This window comes from Strix aluco, chromosome 1 (assembly GCF_031877795.1).
Source record: "Strix aluco isolate bStrAlu1 chromosome 1, bStrAlu1.hap1, whole genome shotgun sequence".
Classification (NCBI taxonomy): domain Eukaryota; kingdom Metazoa; phylum Chordata; class Aves; order Strigiformes; family Strigidae; genus Strix; species Strix aluco.
Window position 1 is genome coordinate 106,250,749 of NC_133931.1, and position 15,714 is coordinate 106,266,462.

The 15,714-nt window shown below is 43.4% G+C and overlaps 1 protein-coding gene across 1 annotated transcript; it reads left to right on the forward strand.

Moving 5' to 3' along the window:
- The first annotated feature begins 1,663 nt into the window (after window positions 1-1,663).
- IGFBP1 (insulin like growth factor binding protein 1) lies at window positions 1,664-7,700 on the forward strand. The gene is made up of 4 exons (XM_074830312.1): window positions 1,664-2,100; window positions 3,633-3,811; window positions 5,468-5,596; window positions 6,767-7,700. The coding sequence occupies exons 1-4, from the start codon at window positions 1,719-1,721 to the stop codon at window positions 6,896-6,898; spliced, it is 822 nt and encodes a 273-aa protein (XP_074686413.1). The 5' UTR covers window positions 1,664-1,718; the 3' UTR covers window positions 6,899-7,700.
- Window positions 7,701-15,714: the final 8,014 nt, after the last annotated feature.

A 15,714-nucleotide genomic window follows, 5' to 3' on the forward strand; every position in this document is an offset into this window, starting at 1 on the left:
CTGGGTCTACTTTTCATTTGTAATTTTTTTTCACGTGTCTTCATGAAAGGGTCTTTGTTTTGCATTGTTTTCTTTTTCTCTTTGAAGGAGGAAAGAAGACGTATTTCTGTGTATTTTTCACTTCACATTGAATGGTAAGAGAATCATGATTTTCTATGAAAGACGGATGTACAAGAAAAAATTAGAAATCAAAGGGGGGAAATAACCTGAAAAGTCTAATTGCGATATTCTGCAGAAATTGTCATGCCCTAGGTTTTCAGCCAAAATTTGCTTCTAGTCAGACATGTGAAGTCCAAAGAATTCTTTTAAAATCTGTAAAATTAGTTTGGTTTAAAATGCTTAAAAATGCTAGTGAGTTTTAAGGGCTGCCAACTTCTGTGATCCAGATAGAGATCCCTAAACCAACCTGAATTAAAAAAAAAAATTGAGTAGTTAAGTGAAAAAGTCTCAAGTTGTAAAAGACAGTAACCGATGAGAATGGTTTTAAGGACTGAGTTATGAATATAGCGGGTTAAAAATTCACTACATTAGAAATAGAATCTTTGGCATCAATACTAGAAAACAACATGAATAATAGAATGTTAAACAATGCTCTGCAGTTCTGCTTCACTTTCTTTCACAGAAATTGTGTATTTCCAAAGAGAAGAACTAAATGTAAAAAAAAAAAAAAAAAAAACACCACCGAAAAATCATGCTATATTAGATGACTTGACAGTGGAATTTGCTATTTCAAGCTCAGTACATACTGCAAATACCAGGATAAAATAATCTGTTGAGCACAGTGAAGTTTGAATACTTTTGCTTTTATTGTAGTGACAACCATTGCATGCAAAGGAGAAAAGATTTTTTGTCCCCCAGGTGATATGCGAGGAGATGGAGAGGGTTAACAGGACAGACAGAAAAGCAGGTATCTCATTTACTTCTGGATTCTTTGACAAGCACGGGCTCCCCCCAAGTGCATGTTTTGAGGACCGACACTCCTCTCGTCCCAGCAGGAGCAGCAACACTGAACCCAAAGGCAGGAGATGCCACCGGCTTCAGCGGCGCAGCCCCTCCCGGAGGTTACTGCAAGGGCTCCTACGTGCATGTGTGCAGTGGTTACAGGAGCCCGATGGCTTTATTACCCTCGGGGCCTCCTCTTTGGTATGTCAGTGTCCTCCTAACCTGCAGCCACATGACGAAAATTAAACAGGGGTTTGTTGCATTTGTTGCTGTGGAAATATGAAGTCAGTTGCTTCAGTTTCAATGGGATTTCCGACCTCCCCTCTCCCCCCGCCTTTTTTTTTTTAAACATTTACATTTTTATCAAATGTCAAGAACAGGAGACATTTGCGACAGGCAAAAGGGGAGGGGATACCTCCCCCCCCCCCCCCCCTCCATCCCCCTCTGCCCCTTTCCCCTCCACATTTTTCCTTGTTAACTGTGCTAGGGCAGAGGGGTGGGGGTGAGGGAATAAAAGCATTCCTGCATGTCTGGAGGGAAGAAAAAGATAAAGGGGGAAAGTGAAATGGGAGGGGAAGAGTGGTCAGGGACTTGAACCGCCAGCGAAATGATGCTTCTCCAGCCCTCCCGTTCAGACAATCGTTAACTCGGAGTTAAAGATTAATGGCCAGGCAAAGCACCGTATAAAGGGCCCGGGCGCGCCGGGTGTACGCAAGCTGCCTCCCGCTCCTCGGCGGGCCGAGCCTCCCGCGCCGCCGTCCCCGCTCATCAGCGGCATGAGCGCTGCGCGGGCTCTGCTGCGCCGCTGCTGGCTGCCGGCCCTGCTGCTGCCGGCGCTGCTGGGCCCCCGCCGGGCCCCCGCCGCGGCGGCCCCGCAGCCCCTGCACTGCGCGCCCTGCCCCCCGGAGAAGCTGGCCCTCTGCCCGCCCGTCGCGCCCGGCTGCCCGGAGCCGGCCCGGCAGCCCGGCTGCGGCTGCTGCCAGACCTGCGCCCTGGGGCCGGGCCAGCCCTGCGGGGTCTACACGGCCCGCTGCCGCCAGGGGCTCCGCTGCCACGTCCCCGCGGGGGAGCCGCGGCCCCTCTCCGCCCTCATCCGCGGCCGAGGGACGTGCCTGCCCGCCAGCCCGGCCGGAGGGGCGCGCTCGGCGGAGCCGGCAGGTACCGCGCCCCCGGGCAGGCGGGGGCGGGGGGGGGGGGCGGGACGCGCCTGCGGCCGGGGAAGGCGCTGCGGGAGGCGGGCGGGGCGCGAGGCGTCCTCGAGGAGAAGGTGCTGCGGCCTGTGCGGGGTGAGGCTCCCCTTCGGCTGTTCGCAGCCGGCGGCGAGCGGGAGAGCCCTAAAGCGCGGTAACGAGGCGATGCAGAATACTCAGAATAAGGTGTCTGGGAAGCTGTAGACAGTTCTTCTTTAGTAGTAAACAGCCACTGGAGTAGGACAGATGTTTTCTAGAGTTTATGTCCGTCTCCAAAAGTCATGCCAGAGAATGAAAAGACCTAAACAGGCTTTGTGCCTGGCTTCATTTCAGGAATAAAGCCTAAAGGAGTGCACTGCTAGCCAGACCGTCTTTGAGGAAAAAGATGTATGAAGCATCTGATGCTACATGATGATCAGGAACTTCTTCAGTGTTATTTAATTATTTTACAGTTTATTATTATTTTCCTCATCATTACTCCTGTGTTTGTGCAGTGGTGGTTAAGGTAGCTCAATAGCATTTCAAAAATAATTGTTGACTCCGCAATGGCCATTGGTGGTAGTAAGTGGAGTTCCTCTTGTACTTGTGGGGGTGGAGAGGGGAGAGAACAGTGACTACACTGAGTGTTTAAGCCTCCTGCAGTTAAAGAGGTCTAGGATTTGATTTGATTTTTTTCTTGGTTTTATTCTTTCTTTCTTTCCATCCTCAATTTTCTGCCTCCATTTTTTCTTAAACATGGTCAAAGGAAAAAAACAGGTGGGTTTTAGCCCATTGGATGATTGTTTACAGCATTGATCCAACAAGTTATATAGACACATCTCAAACTTTTATCCCATGACGAGTCCCTGCAATTGCAAAGAGCTTCTATTGCTTTCAGTTGTGAGAGTTCACACACACTGAGTTAGACACTGGCGTTCAGGCCACGATCAGGCAAATCCGAACAGCTTCTGCCAATCCCTGGCTATTTGATCCACTGCAGGCCAGCATGAGCTACCGCTGGCTCCTGCGAATTGCTACCCCTTCTTATATGTGAGGCAAGTCACAAAACAAAGTACAGGATGCCATGGGATCAGGTTTGGACCACTTCCCCTCCTGAATAAAAACAGAAACACATCATGCTAACAAAAACCTAAATTCATTACAAGTTTAACTCCACAGTCTTTCCTCATGTAGCAAAGTCTCTACAACCCACTGTGGTCAAAGTTTTTTTGTTTCTAACAGACTGGCTGCAGCTTCATCTTTGGGATTAGAGTGATTTCGAAAGACTGTAAAATAACCAACTTGTTAGAGAACAGCCGATGCATCCATCTATGAATTTATGACAAAAGTTTAATTTGCTGTGCAGCATATGTAATTGATTGCTCCTGCAAGAGCTACTGTAATGTACCTGTCTTAGGTATTACTTCTTGTTGTTGATTCTTCTTCTTTTTCTTTTTTAACTTGGAGGAGTAAATGCAACAGTTCACTGAAGATGTTCACCTTAATATCATTCCTTTCCAGACTCTGTCGAACCTGAAGATATGCCTTTGGAAAGCACTGAAATGACACAGGATCAGCTGCTGAACTATCAGTTGATGTTTCCCATAGGCCAGGACAAATCCATCCCCTGGAATGCCATCACCGCGTATGAAAACATGAAAGCAAAGAGAATATCTGAACTCAAGAAATGGAAAGAGCAGGTGAGTTTTCTTTGCAAACCTTTCAGAGACGGTTTCAATAGTTGCTATTGATTCAGAATACAGAATGAAAATGTGCATAAATTTCTAGCAGCAACACTGCGATTGCCAGTATTTTGGGTAGCCAGCAAACAGACTTTTGGAATGCTTTCATTAGATGCTTAAGGAAAAGGCAAAATGGCAGAAGCAATAAAAACAGGTGTGCATCAGATATATCCTGTATGGACTCCATGCAGAGTTTGAGTGTTTCTCTGCATTTCTATGAGATTATAACATGGGCCCTTAATTTCCAGGAGCCTGTATTAAAATCTTGGACTCCTTTTGTGGTTTAGTTAAAAAATAAAAGGCATTTGTCACTGGTCCAGTGCACAGTGAAATCAAAGGGAGCCCTTACACATAGTTTTTGATGAAACACCAGTACAAACCAAAACGTGTTTCTGATCACAAGGAAACACTATTGAGTAGATGCATGTAAAAACCAGAAAGCTCAGCAATTAAAGTAAGCTTTTTACCTTCAGCACTTCAAAATCGCAGTGGGTAATGGGAGTGTGGGGCCTTTGCAGGCAGGTCCGTGTTCCACTTGATGGCACCAGAGAATCACAGTTAGACCAGTCCCAGGCAGCCAGCACACACGCAGCACGAGCTGAATTAGAATTGGGAACCACAGAAGACCAGTTTTGTAATGGTCGCAGACAAAATGGAAAAGAAAAACCACCCTACTAACCACCACCCTACCCCATGGGGGTGAAGCCTCATTCCATATCCAGAACGGGACTTAGCCACTGTTTTAGTTAGAACTATTACACATCAGTGCTGTTAGCTCCAGTTCTGATTCTTGGGCTTCTGCTTTTCTCACCCAGAGCCACAGATAAACCTGTTGACTTGAATAAGAACACTTATGTGAGGGGCTGACACAGGGAGGTCTTGCAAAAGCAGAGGGTATGATTATTTTCACTCTAAAGAAAAAATATTTGTTCAGTCACTTCTCCTCCCCTTTCACTCATTTAAACACGTTGGGTACTATTAATGGGTGGCATTGTGACTTTGAAAAAGGGGGCGAGCAAATTGTGAAAATAGCGAATATTGCAAACAGCTCTTCATCCCGAGTTCCAGGCACTTTGGGTTTGGGTCTCAGAGCCGCGGGGGTGCTCTCTATTCTGCTTTGGCGACAGCTCTGTCCTGTACAAAAGATAACAAACATTCAGATGTTTGTTCTTGCACAGTCTATATATGTCTTGCACCTATTCTCCATACATCAACAGAGCACAGGGCCATGGCAACCCAGAAAACGTGGCTAGTCTCACGTACGCCAGCCTCCTAACATGCACCTCCCCATAATAGGAGAGATTGTACCCTCTGAGCAGTAATGTGTTTACTTAGCACAGGTTAAATTTCCTTGTGTGGCAATTTAAGGACTTAAATCCTCATGTTTCTGAGGACAGAAAATACCTCAAAGAATAAAAACAAAGGCCTAAATGCAGAGTTTTCTGGCTGTGCTCCTACTGAAACAAGTAAAAACTACATGCAAAGCAGCCTGGTGCAGATTATATGACTAATAAGTATTTTCAGCTTTTTTGCTAGCTTTATACTGATCACTTTTTGTTTAGCTGGTTTCTTTGTGATTTTGGTATTGACAACCTTTGCATGGTATTCCCGCAGGGACCTTGTCAGAAGGAGCTCTACAGAGCCCTGTATAAATTGGCAAAGGCTCAGCAGAGAAGCGGAGGGGAGATTCACAAATTCTACTTGCCCAACTGCAACAAGAATGGATTTTACCACAGCAAACAGGTACGTGCTTTTTCCCCTGTCTGCTCACAGCAGCGCAGCGACTAGCCTGACACAGCCAACCCTTTCATAGTCCTGTGCTCCCAAACTCACAAGTTTGCAGCTGCTGGAAAAGCAGGTTGTGAAAATAGAGATACTTTCTAGTAGTGGGAGCAGATGGTTTGTCCTTCTCTTAAGAGTGAGCTGCATGCTGTGGGATGACAGCAATGGAGGCAGGAGTCTTTTCCATTCACAGAACAGGTGCACGCAAGGCCTTCTCCAAAATCTTTTAACCCTGTCTGCTCTCAGGCTAACTCAAGCTCCATGTACCTGATTTGTTAGCATATTCCCAGCTGACATTAGTTGATAATATCTACCATACTGCCTGCAGTCCATTGAATATATAATAATCAGTATGGAGAAAGGAGACTCTCAGCTCCCAGGCAGTGAAAAATTCACTCAGGCAGTGAAAAAACTCTCTGGAGTAAAATTAGCCTTCTGAAAGTAGAACAAAAATACTGATTTGTGCTGCGTATGGATTATGTTAAATGTTCATTTCCATTATAGCCTCAAAAAAGACCATTGCAAGTTACACTGAGCATAATCTGCAAACGTAACTAAAGCCCCAAACCTCAAGCCACACCCTTGCAACCACAGGTCATGCACACAAATTTAGTAGGTCTGCATAAATCTGTGTCGGCGAGACTCTTGTTTTTGGGCATGGCACCACTGAGTGACTCACAAACATTGTGACCTGGGATCTAATCAGACACAGATAGAAATCTAATGCCCTCCCCAAGAAAAAAAAACACACCCCTATTTGCCTCCTTGTGTGAAGAGCCACACCATCCAGTTACTGCTCTCACCCTGCCAGCTCGTATATTCTGCCTTCTTTCAGTTTCTCATGCTGGAAGAGATTGCTGGTTTATACTGCTCTTTACCAAGGAGTGGGCAAACTGTTTCAAATCTGAAGTTGCTGTTGTGGTAGCTGAGCTTGAGTCGTGGCTCCCTAACCAAGTGTGTTGGTCAGAGGCTCTGTCAGAGCAGCGACCAGCACATTCAGAAAAAGTCTGTACATGGCAGGTCTCCACCTTCTGATCCTAGTTCTGTCCAACATCTCTATTCGCAGTATTTCACAGGTAATCTGCTTACAGTTACTTATTGTGGGGGGTTTTTTTACTAATAATATTCTAGTGCGAAACTTCACTGGATGGAGAGTCTGCTGGATGCTGGTGTGTCTATCCAAATAATGGAAGAAGAATTTCTGGATCTCCAGAAATGAAAGGAGACCCTGAATGCCAACAGTATCTCAACTCACAAGAATAAAACTAAACACATTCATTCACACCAAATTTTCTGTGGGGCCTAAGCTAGTCAGGAGACATTTCAGTCGGGAGCCATTTCAGTAAGGTAGTTTTGTACACCTGATTTTTAGCATATGAGTAACCCCATAAAGTAGCTTTTTTACTGCAGTGGAATTACTCAGATGCTGGAGTGACAGATATGAGCAACTGCAAGATCAAGTCCTACAACCTTGTATATTTTGTTTGTATAATATTATAGATACCCTCATATGTAAAGCTGTTGAATTATTTATTTCACAGTACATGTATTTTTGTCTGTGTGTGTTCTTACTAATTTATATCCTCAGACACTTCATAACTTTATATGTAAATACTTAATATTATTGCCCTCAAATATATGCATCTTATGTTGGAAGAATGTTGCTACTTAAAACTTCAAATGGCATAACTCTTGGGAAAAATGGCTTGTAAACTTGCATTTTTGTACTATGTATTTATAGATGTAAAACTGAATTTGAAAAAATAGCTTTCAGTAGAGAACATGCTTAGAAACTTATTTAAAACCCATTTTGTTTATATATCATGTTGCTTTTGCACCTCTGTTTCAGTGTCAAGCTGTTTCTTAAAAAAGAAACTCTAAACCTTGATTATATACTGAAGCTCCTGATGGGACAGTATTTGTTTCTATTTTCCAAACATATGCACCGAATAAATGGCAAAACACAACAGGATATTCTGTGCCACCTTTGACAGGTGTAAGTTGTTCACATGTTGACATTGTCCTGTTATTTAAGATGAGCTATTAAATAATGTCTTCTACACTGTCCTGGTTTCTTGCTTTCTGCATGTTCCCATTCTGCAGTCTGACCTCAGCAGGACAGCACAGTGGCAGGTGGAAACATAGGGGAAAACATGCCTCTTGCAAATCTACCTCCTGAATTTTCCTGCATTGAGTTTCCTTCTTTTGCTCTCCCTGCCCTGTTCCCCTTCTCCAGTCCTCCCCAGTGCCAGCTGTGCTCTGCAAGCCTTTGCCTTGGGCAAAGTAGCAGCTTCCAAGGGAAGTTATTAAAAGGTTTCTCTGCTCAAAAGCCCAAGGCAGCAGTATTAGTGCGTTTAAAAGATAACGTCCAGACACTAGAAAGAGCCATTTCCTGCACGGAAAGTCAGAGCTTATAAAAGGGAGGCTGGGGAAAAGCGTGGCCTTACTCTTTTTTCTAAAAGTGGAGAAGAGGGTCCTCTTGGCTTGGGATGCAGTCCCTCTCGCTCCCCCCGCATGTTCCTTCAACTTAGTGGCTGCAGAGAAAAAGAGAAAAAACAAGTGACTGCCCTGCCAGCTTCAAGCTGGTTCTGTCCATGAAGAAACTGGTGTGGGAGTTAGCAAGTCCCAGAGGTAGAAACAGGCTGCACCAACCCTGCCTGAGAAAACAGCCTGAGAGGAGAGTAATAACATTTTCTAAGAGCCTGGCAGGAGGGAAACTCAGCATAAAATCCTCCTGCCGTTTGTTGGCACAAGCTTTGGGTTTCAAATGGGAGCGGGAGGCAGCTTGTAGAAACTGCAAAGCCAAAACATGGAGATCTCTGCTCTCTGTTACCACGGTTCTGTGGCATCGCGTGTTGTGCTTGCTGAATGTGTTGGCTCTATTTGCGTGTCAATGTCAGCTGATCTGACTGGGGTCTAATAAAGTGCTCCGGATTTAAAAGTGCTCCCGATATACTACTGAGCTTCTTTGTAAAGTGTTTCGAGATCTTCTCAAGGAAAGCACTGCAAAAGCAGTTGATGGCATTGGTGTTACAAATAATTAATATTTAACCTCCCTGTAATGATCTACAGTGAGACCTGGCTAAAACTGTGTTACAACACTGCATTCGCTGTGTCAAAATGCTTTCTATATAAATAGTGAAGAAAAAGTTTCTATCAAAATAATGAAGAAGCAGCAAATTTGGGCAGAACCTTAGAGTCCTTTCATGGAGTCTGCCCAGCACTGAACAACTGTCATGCGGCATTGCCAAGGGAAAATGGTGAAGAAAGGAGGGGATATCGTATACTCACAGCTACAGCACATGCTTAAGAACACTCTGGCTGCTCTCACCCCATCGACCTTGTGTAGAGGTTGATCTTGAAAGAGCAGAAGTTGGTTGTTTTTGTTGGTATCATTTTATATATATAGGGGAAATGTTCATCATGTTAGTAATTATTAATAGCACAGCTTATTTGTAGAAGAGCAATCTAGTGGACAGCTACTTCCAAGGTTTTGCAGGGTGGCAGGTTCCCATCCTAGCTGCAAGACATTGGAGTTTTTAAGAGGGACGGGATTTTAAGGAAGCTCTTTCCTTTAAATGTTAGGTACCAGGAGCAGAAGTTACTTCGTACAGCATTCAGGCATGACAGGACAATTTCTTAGAGGGGTTTAGCTCTTTACCTCCCACTGAAAGCAACAGGGGAGGGGTCCCTCCTTATCTGCAATCTGGCCTTGTGTGACATCTTGCCAGGACACACTAGGACAGACTTCTGCTGAGCTGCTCTGGGATGGTCTGTCTGATTTGGGCCAGACTCTTCCTTATGCTGGGATTAGGACTAATGCAAGGAAGCAAAGAAGGGAAATTTTATCTCCCCTGTCACAGTGCTGCCAGGAACTTGGACTACATTTAGGCCATAGATGCCAGGCATTGTGATTTGTCCTGATTTTTATGATCGGCCTCAGTAACAGGGTGAAAAATCAAAGGTCTGTAGTTTTCCTTTGTTTTGGTTATGTTTTTCTGTTTGTGGGGCTTTTTGGTTTTGCCTTTTTTTTTTGGCACGTGTTAGCTGGAAATCCTGGCTTCTAGTATGTGCCTGCTGCAGTGGTCCCACCTGCGCTGGCAAGACAAGCCTGGTGGGAATGAGTGGGGAGACAGGGAAGGTGCCACAGGATGGTCTTAGCCGCTCAGGTCACCTGGTGTGTAGCTGGATGTGTAAAGGGGATGTACTGTTCTTTCACACCCTCTTGCACTCCTCCTACCCCACCTAAAAAAAAATAAATTGGTGGGAAAGTCTTAGGTAAGAATCTGTAATGTTTGGTTCATGTTATCTGAGAACCCTACCTACCCAGTTTGTGCTTCTTCCTGCCTAAACCCTGCCAGGTTTGCTGCAGCAGGGTTTTTTCCAGCCATGCCTCCTCCTGCCCCTGGCCTACTGCCAGCTGCAAAATGCTCATAGCACAGAAATGAGGTCACTGCCCTCTGCACTTTATTTTGTACCTTCCTTTTCCCCTAAAGCTGTCCAAGACAGCCTGCATTCACCTGGTATGGGGCTCTGCTCATACTGAGTCAATTCTGCTCATCACTTTGGGATACAGCAGAGACACATTTGTGTCAGCTAGTGCTGGCAGGAGGCAAGGGGGGAGAAAGAAGGAGAGAAAGAAAATGGGGTGGAGGGCAGCCAACACTAATACTGAAAGCTCATCAGCATCTCTGTCACTGCTCTACCATAAGAATACATGCTCTGCAAAGGCAAAACTTAGCCAGGGAACAGGCTTCTACAGACCCAACCCAAAACACAATCAGATATTAAGTGTGTCAAGATTTAGTCTTTTCCTTTCCAAAACCAATGTATTCCTTTGACATTGCACTTGCTAATGAGAGTCACAAAATAAAAAGCAAACAGAAAGTGCATCACATATAGCTTTCTTTCCTCAAGGGGAAGAAAAGTGGGATGGAAAAGAATGGCACATGTCAGAGGCTTGTTACAAGATTTACTGCATTCCTTGAAAGTGCTCAGCTCCCATAGCGTCAGACACTACATGGGAGTCCCAACAAAATACTAAAACAGAACATTTTTTTCCTGCAAAGTCAGAACCAAAGATGTTTGTGCTTTACCAGCAGTCTAGCAGCACTGACTCTGCAGAATTCGAAACGTTATTTTTCTACCCACATCACTGCCTTGCTATTGCAGAACAACACCAATGTCTAATCCCTGTCCAACCCATAATAATAAGTATCTGTAAAAAAAAGATCCAAGTGACTCATTCCAAGGTAGACTCTCAGCCCATGCTGCACATTGAATGGACAAGTCCTATCTCTGTCTTTAGACAAAACCTTTGAAGTGGGTCTACTTTTCCTTGGCTATCACTTCATTGATAAACCACTAGCCTAAACAGCCTCCCCAGGCTGCACTGACAACAGGTCCCAGGCTTTCTGTTTGCCAAGCCATTTTGTATTTACAGACCAATTATTTTATGCACTTGTTGTACATTGCATTAAGAATCTGACAGGGATTCAAACCACACAGGAAAGTGGGGTATGAGCATCCTAACAAACACCTAATTGCGTTCAGCAAATTTGCCTTCTTTAAGACTCGGGTATATAGCAAGTAACAGTAGCAGAGTTGGGGCAAGTGGAGGGCTTCTTTTACTGACATGTCACCCTGTATTACCTAGTCACATTTAGGTCAAGGCAGAAGGGGACAAAGAAGCAGAGGATCTGCTGGGAGCACAGATGGTTAGTTCTGTATTACCAGAAAGTACCAAAACCAACAGCAGTCGAGCAGGAGCCCAGACATACCAGTGCTTGCACTCCGAGTAATGAAAAGAGCTCTGATGATAGCTCTGTCAACAAACAAGGGCTTTATTTTATTTTCCCTCCTTTCCTCCTCCCTTGACCTACCTCCTTCCCCAGGGTGCAAAGTTCATCTGCAAGTAAGCTACTGTGAGGACCCACGAAGAGGGTGCTTGTGGATGTTGAAATAAGGTCAAATGAACAAGTCCAAACTTATCCATATCTTGGATATTTCATTTTTCAAACGTTTCTGCTCTCTTTTTCAGACTCTGTGTTGGATTATCACCTCTGAGTGGCACTATGGGCAGCCCAGCAGAGACAAGGGCATGCAGGGGCGGTCAGGGGTGCACACATGCTTGGCTCCTTGCTGCTTCCTTACAAACCACGTTTCCCAGTGGGGACATTGCCGGCCAGCAGGCACAGCTATATCCCTGCTGCAGTTCTGCTGTGCAGAGCAAAGCTCGGGCAGTCTTCCTCCTGCTCTCAGTCTCCTCCAACTGCTGCTAAGCTAACAAAGAGCAGCCCATTTGTGCCTACACTGAGGTTTTAAATTGCATAATTATGCCAGTGGTGACGTGTGATTTTTTTCTCTCTCACTGATGGTGCTTTGTAGTTCAACGGGCTGATGTGTAGATGCTGAGGTTCCTTGGAAAAGCGTCTTAACGTGGGATGTCTCTGGAGGCCTAGAGCAAATGCTGGCTATCTTCTTTCCTATTTTCTCTTTGCCTGCAGCTTCTGTTTATTGCTGCTTCGGCAGCTGAGCCCTCACCATTTAGCCCCAGCAAAGGAACAGTAAAAGAAAAGCAGTAACATGTCAGTGGTAGCAGGGTGATAGCAGCTGTGGAAATGTATGGCAAGATCTGAGGGCTGAAGGTTGCATGTGGCACGCCTCTGATAATGCAATAATCAACTTTTTAAGCTCAGTCAGTTAGGTCTGTTTTACTGGGTGCAAGTTATGTGATACATAGCAGGCATAGGAAACAAGTCTTCACCTTGAATATTCTCTGTGTGGCATAAGCAGGCAAAAATAGTCTCTGCTCTCCAGTTGGAAGGAGTGAGGGAAATACACACTCAGCCTGGCTCTCATAAGCAAGTCCCTTCACTACCCCACTTTTGGAAGGTCTTACCACATGTGGCTGTGGGAAGCAGTCCTTCTCAATGACATTTTCTTCAGCTTCACAGATTTTTCTGGAGGAAATCTCAGCTGCTGTCTGCAGCAATAACTTTGCTGCCTTTCTTTCCTTCCCCACTCATGGAGAGAGGAGTGGGGTGAAATTAGCCATGACAGAAAGGCTCTTAAGGAATTTGGATAGGTCAGCAGAAGTGGAAAGCCAGGGTACATACTGCAGTAGGACACGCATTCTGCAAGGATAAACTGAGATTTGCAGCATTACCCTTTGCTTCTGCTAATACCTGGTCTCCAGTCTTTTTCAGCTGCAACTTTCAGCCTTGAAGTCATTTGCATTTTTTAATATATGTACAGGGCAAAAGCAAAAGAAAATCAAAATCAAAGGTTTTTACAATGGGATTTTCTCTAAGGTGGTTTATATGCTTCTACAACTGCAAAATATGAACTGGAAGAATTAATACATAAAGTGAAGAGTTTTAAAACTAAAACTTCTGGTGAACAACAAATTTGCACTACTTGCCATTTTAAGAGGAAATTTCCTTTTTAGCACAACAAGATGTAGTGTCTTCTCAGTCAATGCATTGTATAATGTAGACAATCCTATGTGCTGGAACTCCAGACACCAAGCTACCACATCCTGACAGGTTCATATGATCACATGATGGCTGAGGTTGGAAGGGACCTCTGGAGGTCACCTGGTCCAACCCCGTTTCTCAAGCAGGGCCACTTAGAGCCAGTTGCCCAGAACCAAGTCCAGGCAGCTTTTGAATATCTCCAAGGTTGGATACTCCAAGATTAAATACTTTTCAGTTGGAAGAAAATGCCCAGGTCCACTGGACGCACCAGAATACTTCTACATTCTTAAACAGAATGAATTTTGTATACTTGCAGATGAAGGCATTACTGATACTGATCACAAAAAGCTTGACCTTGTAATACTCTGATACCTATATTGGATCTTAGTTTTGGATCTCTCTGAAAAAAAAAGAGGGAGTAGGGGAAGAAAAATGGGTCCTTTCTAATATAGGAAGTAAGCATATTCTTCTGACAGAAATTAATAGATGTGAAGAGTTCCTAAAGGCGCAGCAGGACCACATACAAAACAGCTACCTATATAAACATTTCATTTTGAATACTAATATGCTTTGGCATCCAGGAAAATTGCTCAGCACTTTTCATACTTTAAATATAATTCCTATTGCTAATATGTAAAATCTCTGTGGAGCCATCCTTGCAATACACAGTTTTAGAGAGTGACTAGAGATACAAAAAAAAATGATTTCCCAAAAGGTTTGTAAAACCATTACTTAAATGTAGGGCTCAGTTCAATAAAGAATTATGCTGTGTTAGGGTTTCTATGGAATTTAGTCATAAAAAGTTCAGACTGTACTAAAAACTAATTAATTCTGTGGCTTTGGTATTCATTGAAGACTCCCTCCTCTGTGCACCAATAGCTAACATTATGCCCTGAAGGGTGTGCATGCCAAAAAGGTGGAAAAGGATATTCTGAGCTCGAAAGACTATAGCACAGTAGGGTCCATTAAAAAAAGGAACTTTCTCAAATAGTTTGAAAGATAATAGAGCTGCCTGCAGGCAGCTTTAACTTGCATTCTGGTCAATTATATGCAACTATTTATTACACTGGTTAAAATAAATACCACATCAATCTGGGCTACATATGGTACCCATGTAGCATCTAGAGATGAAATATGCTCAAAAAGAATTTAGCAACTTTTGCAGTACATACATTAAGCTTTTGTAGTGTCTTCTGATGCAAGTATTTGACATGTATATAATGTTAGTGGCTACAAGGATTTTTCTGAGACTCCATAATGTTCACCCAGAGCACCTGGGATTCTTGAAAAAGCTTGTTAAAAATAAGAAAAAAGCTGACAAATGTTCACTTAAAAAAATAAACCACCTGAGCTGAAGGCAGTGAAGGCACCAGAACAGGAGGTATTTTTCTAATGCATTGACCAAAACCTAAGTCCTCCACTCATTGCAGCTCTTAGCAGCAAACATTTCTAACCTGTGCATGGAGGGAGATCTTCCCCTGAACTGATACTGACCCATGCATTTGCTTCATGCTGCCCACATTCTGCTGTTTGGATGTAGCCCACAAATATTTGTTTGAATTGCAGCATGGCTCACACAGCCACGACAAAAATCTTTGAATGACAAGTAACTTATCTATTGAATTGAACCCTTGTCTCATAGAAATAGGAATGTTAAAAAAAAAAAAACAGAAAGAAAAAGCCATCGATTCTCCTCATTTTAAAAAGTGATTTTTTTGGGGGGGGGGGGGGGAAATAATGCTATTTTGCATATCATACCAAGAATGCCAGCTGCCAGGAACACCAGATAGACAACAGGAAGTATCCGATACTAGTGCAAACAACTGTGCTCATCAAAATATCTAAAAGACAACTTCTGAAAACAGGGAAGCTTTAAATTACAGGTGAGAATATTTTTTTTTGCTATTTATAGACACAGTTTTTGTTTTAAAGACATCTCTTGGAAGCAAAATAACCAAACTGACTTGCACAACCATGCAAGTATTCTTTTTTTTCCTTATGGTTTTATGTTTTCTGTTACATACCAAAACCCATTAGTACCACTAAAAGAGCTGAATGCAATTTCTTAAGTAATTCATGTGGCAGATTGCTTGCTTGAATCCATTTGAGTTCCTTGAGATACAGTATTTTTTAAAAAAATAAAGATGGTGCTCTGCACAGATCAGAAATTTTAGTATCACCTAAGGACCTAGCCAGCTTCTTCTACATTTCTTTCTTTTTAATGGTAGAGCAAAACATAAAAAGCTTAAAAACTTGACAGAATACACCAATGAGAAATACTGCCACAGGTTGTTAAAACATTTCTTGCACACTGGCAAAATGCCACTTGCAAGGCAGCCATCTACCTTTTTTGGTGAGATGCTTTTTTTTAGAAGACTGATGAGATAGCGATTAAAAAAAAAGGTGATATACTAACTCACTTTCATGAATCCAACCCTTATTCTCATATTTATGGTTATGTGTCCAAATACTGGTGTGTATATAACTTTCTTCCCTCTGTGAAATTATTTGAAAGGAACTGGTTTACAAATTTTTTTTTTTAAAAAAAAGGACCAGCATTTATTTTTTTTGCCAACAAATCTTTGCAGGCATTACATTTGC

What these genes read in the sequence shown, in the direction of transcription:
- IGFBP1 (XM_074830312.1), top strand. Translation starts at nt 1,719, where the DNA reads ATGAGCGCTGCGCGGGCTCTGCTGCGCCGCTGCTGGCTGCCGGCCCTG. An exon ending in GCGCTCGGCGGAGCCGGCAG is followed by an intron (nt 2,101 to 3,632) that starts GTACCGCGCCCC and finishes ATTCCTTTCCAG; the next exon opens with ACTCTGTCGAACCTGAAGAT. An exon ending in GATTTTACCACAGCAAACAG is followed by an intron (nt 5,597 to 6,766) that starts GTACGTGCTTTT and finishes ATAATATTCTAG; the next exon opens with TGCGAAACTTCACTGGATGG.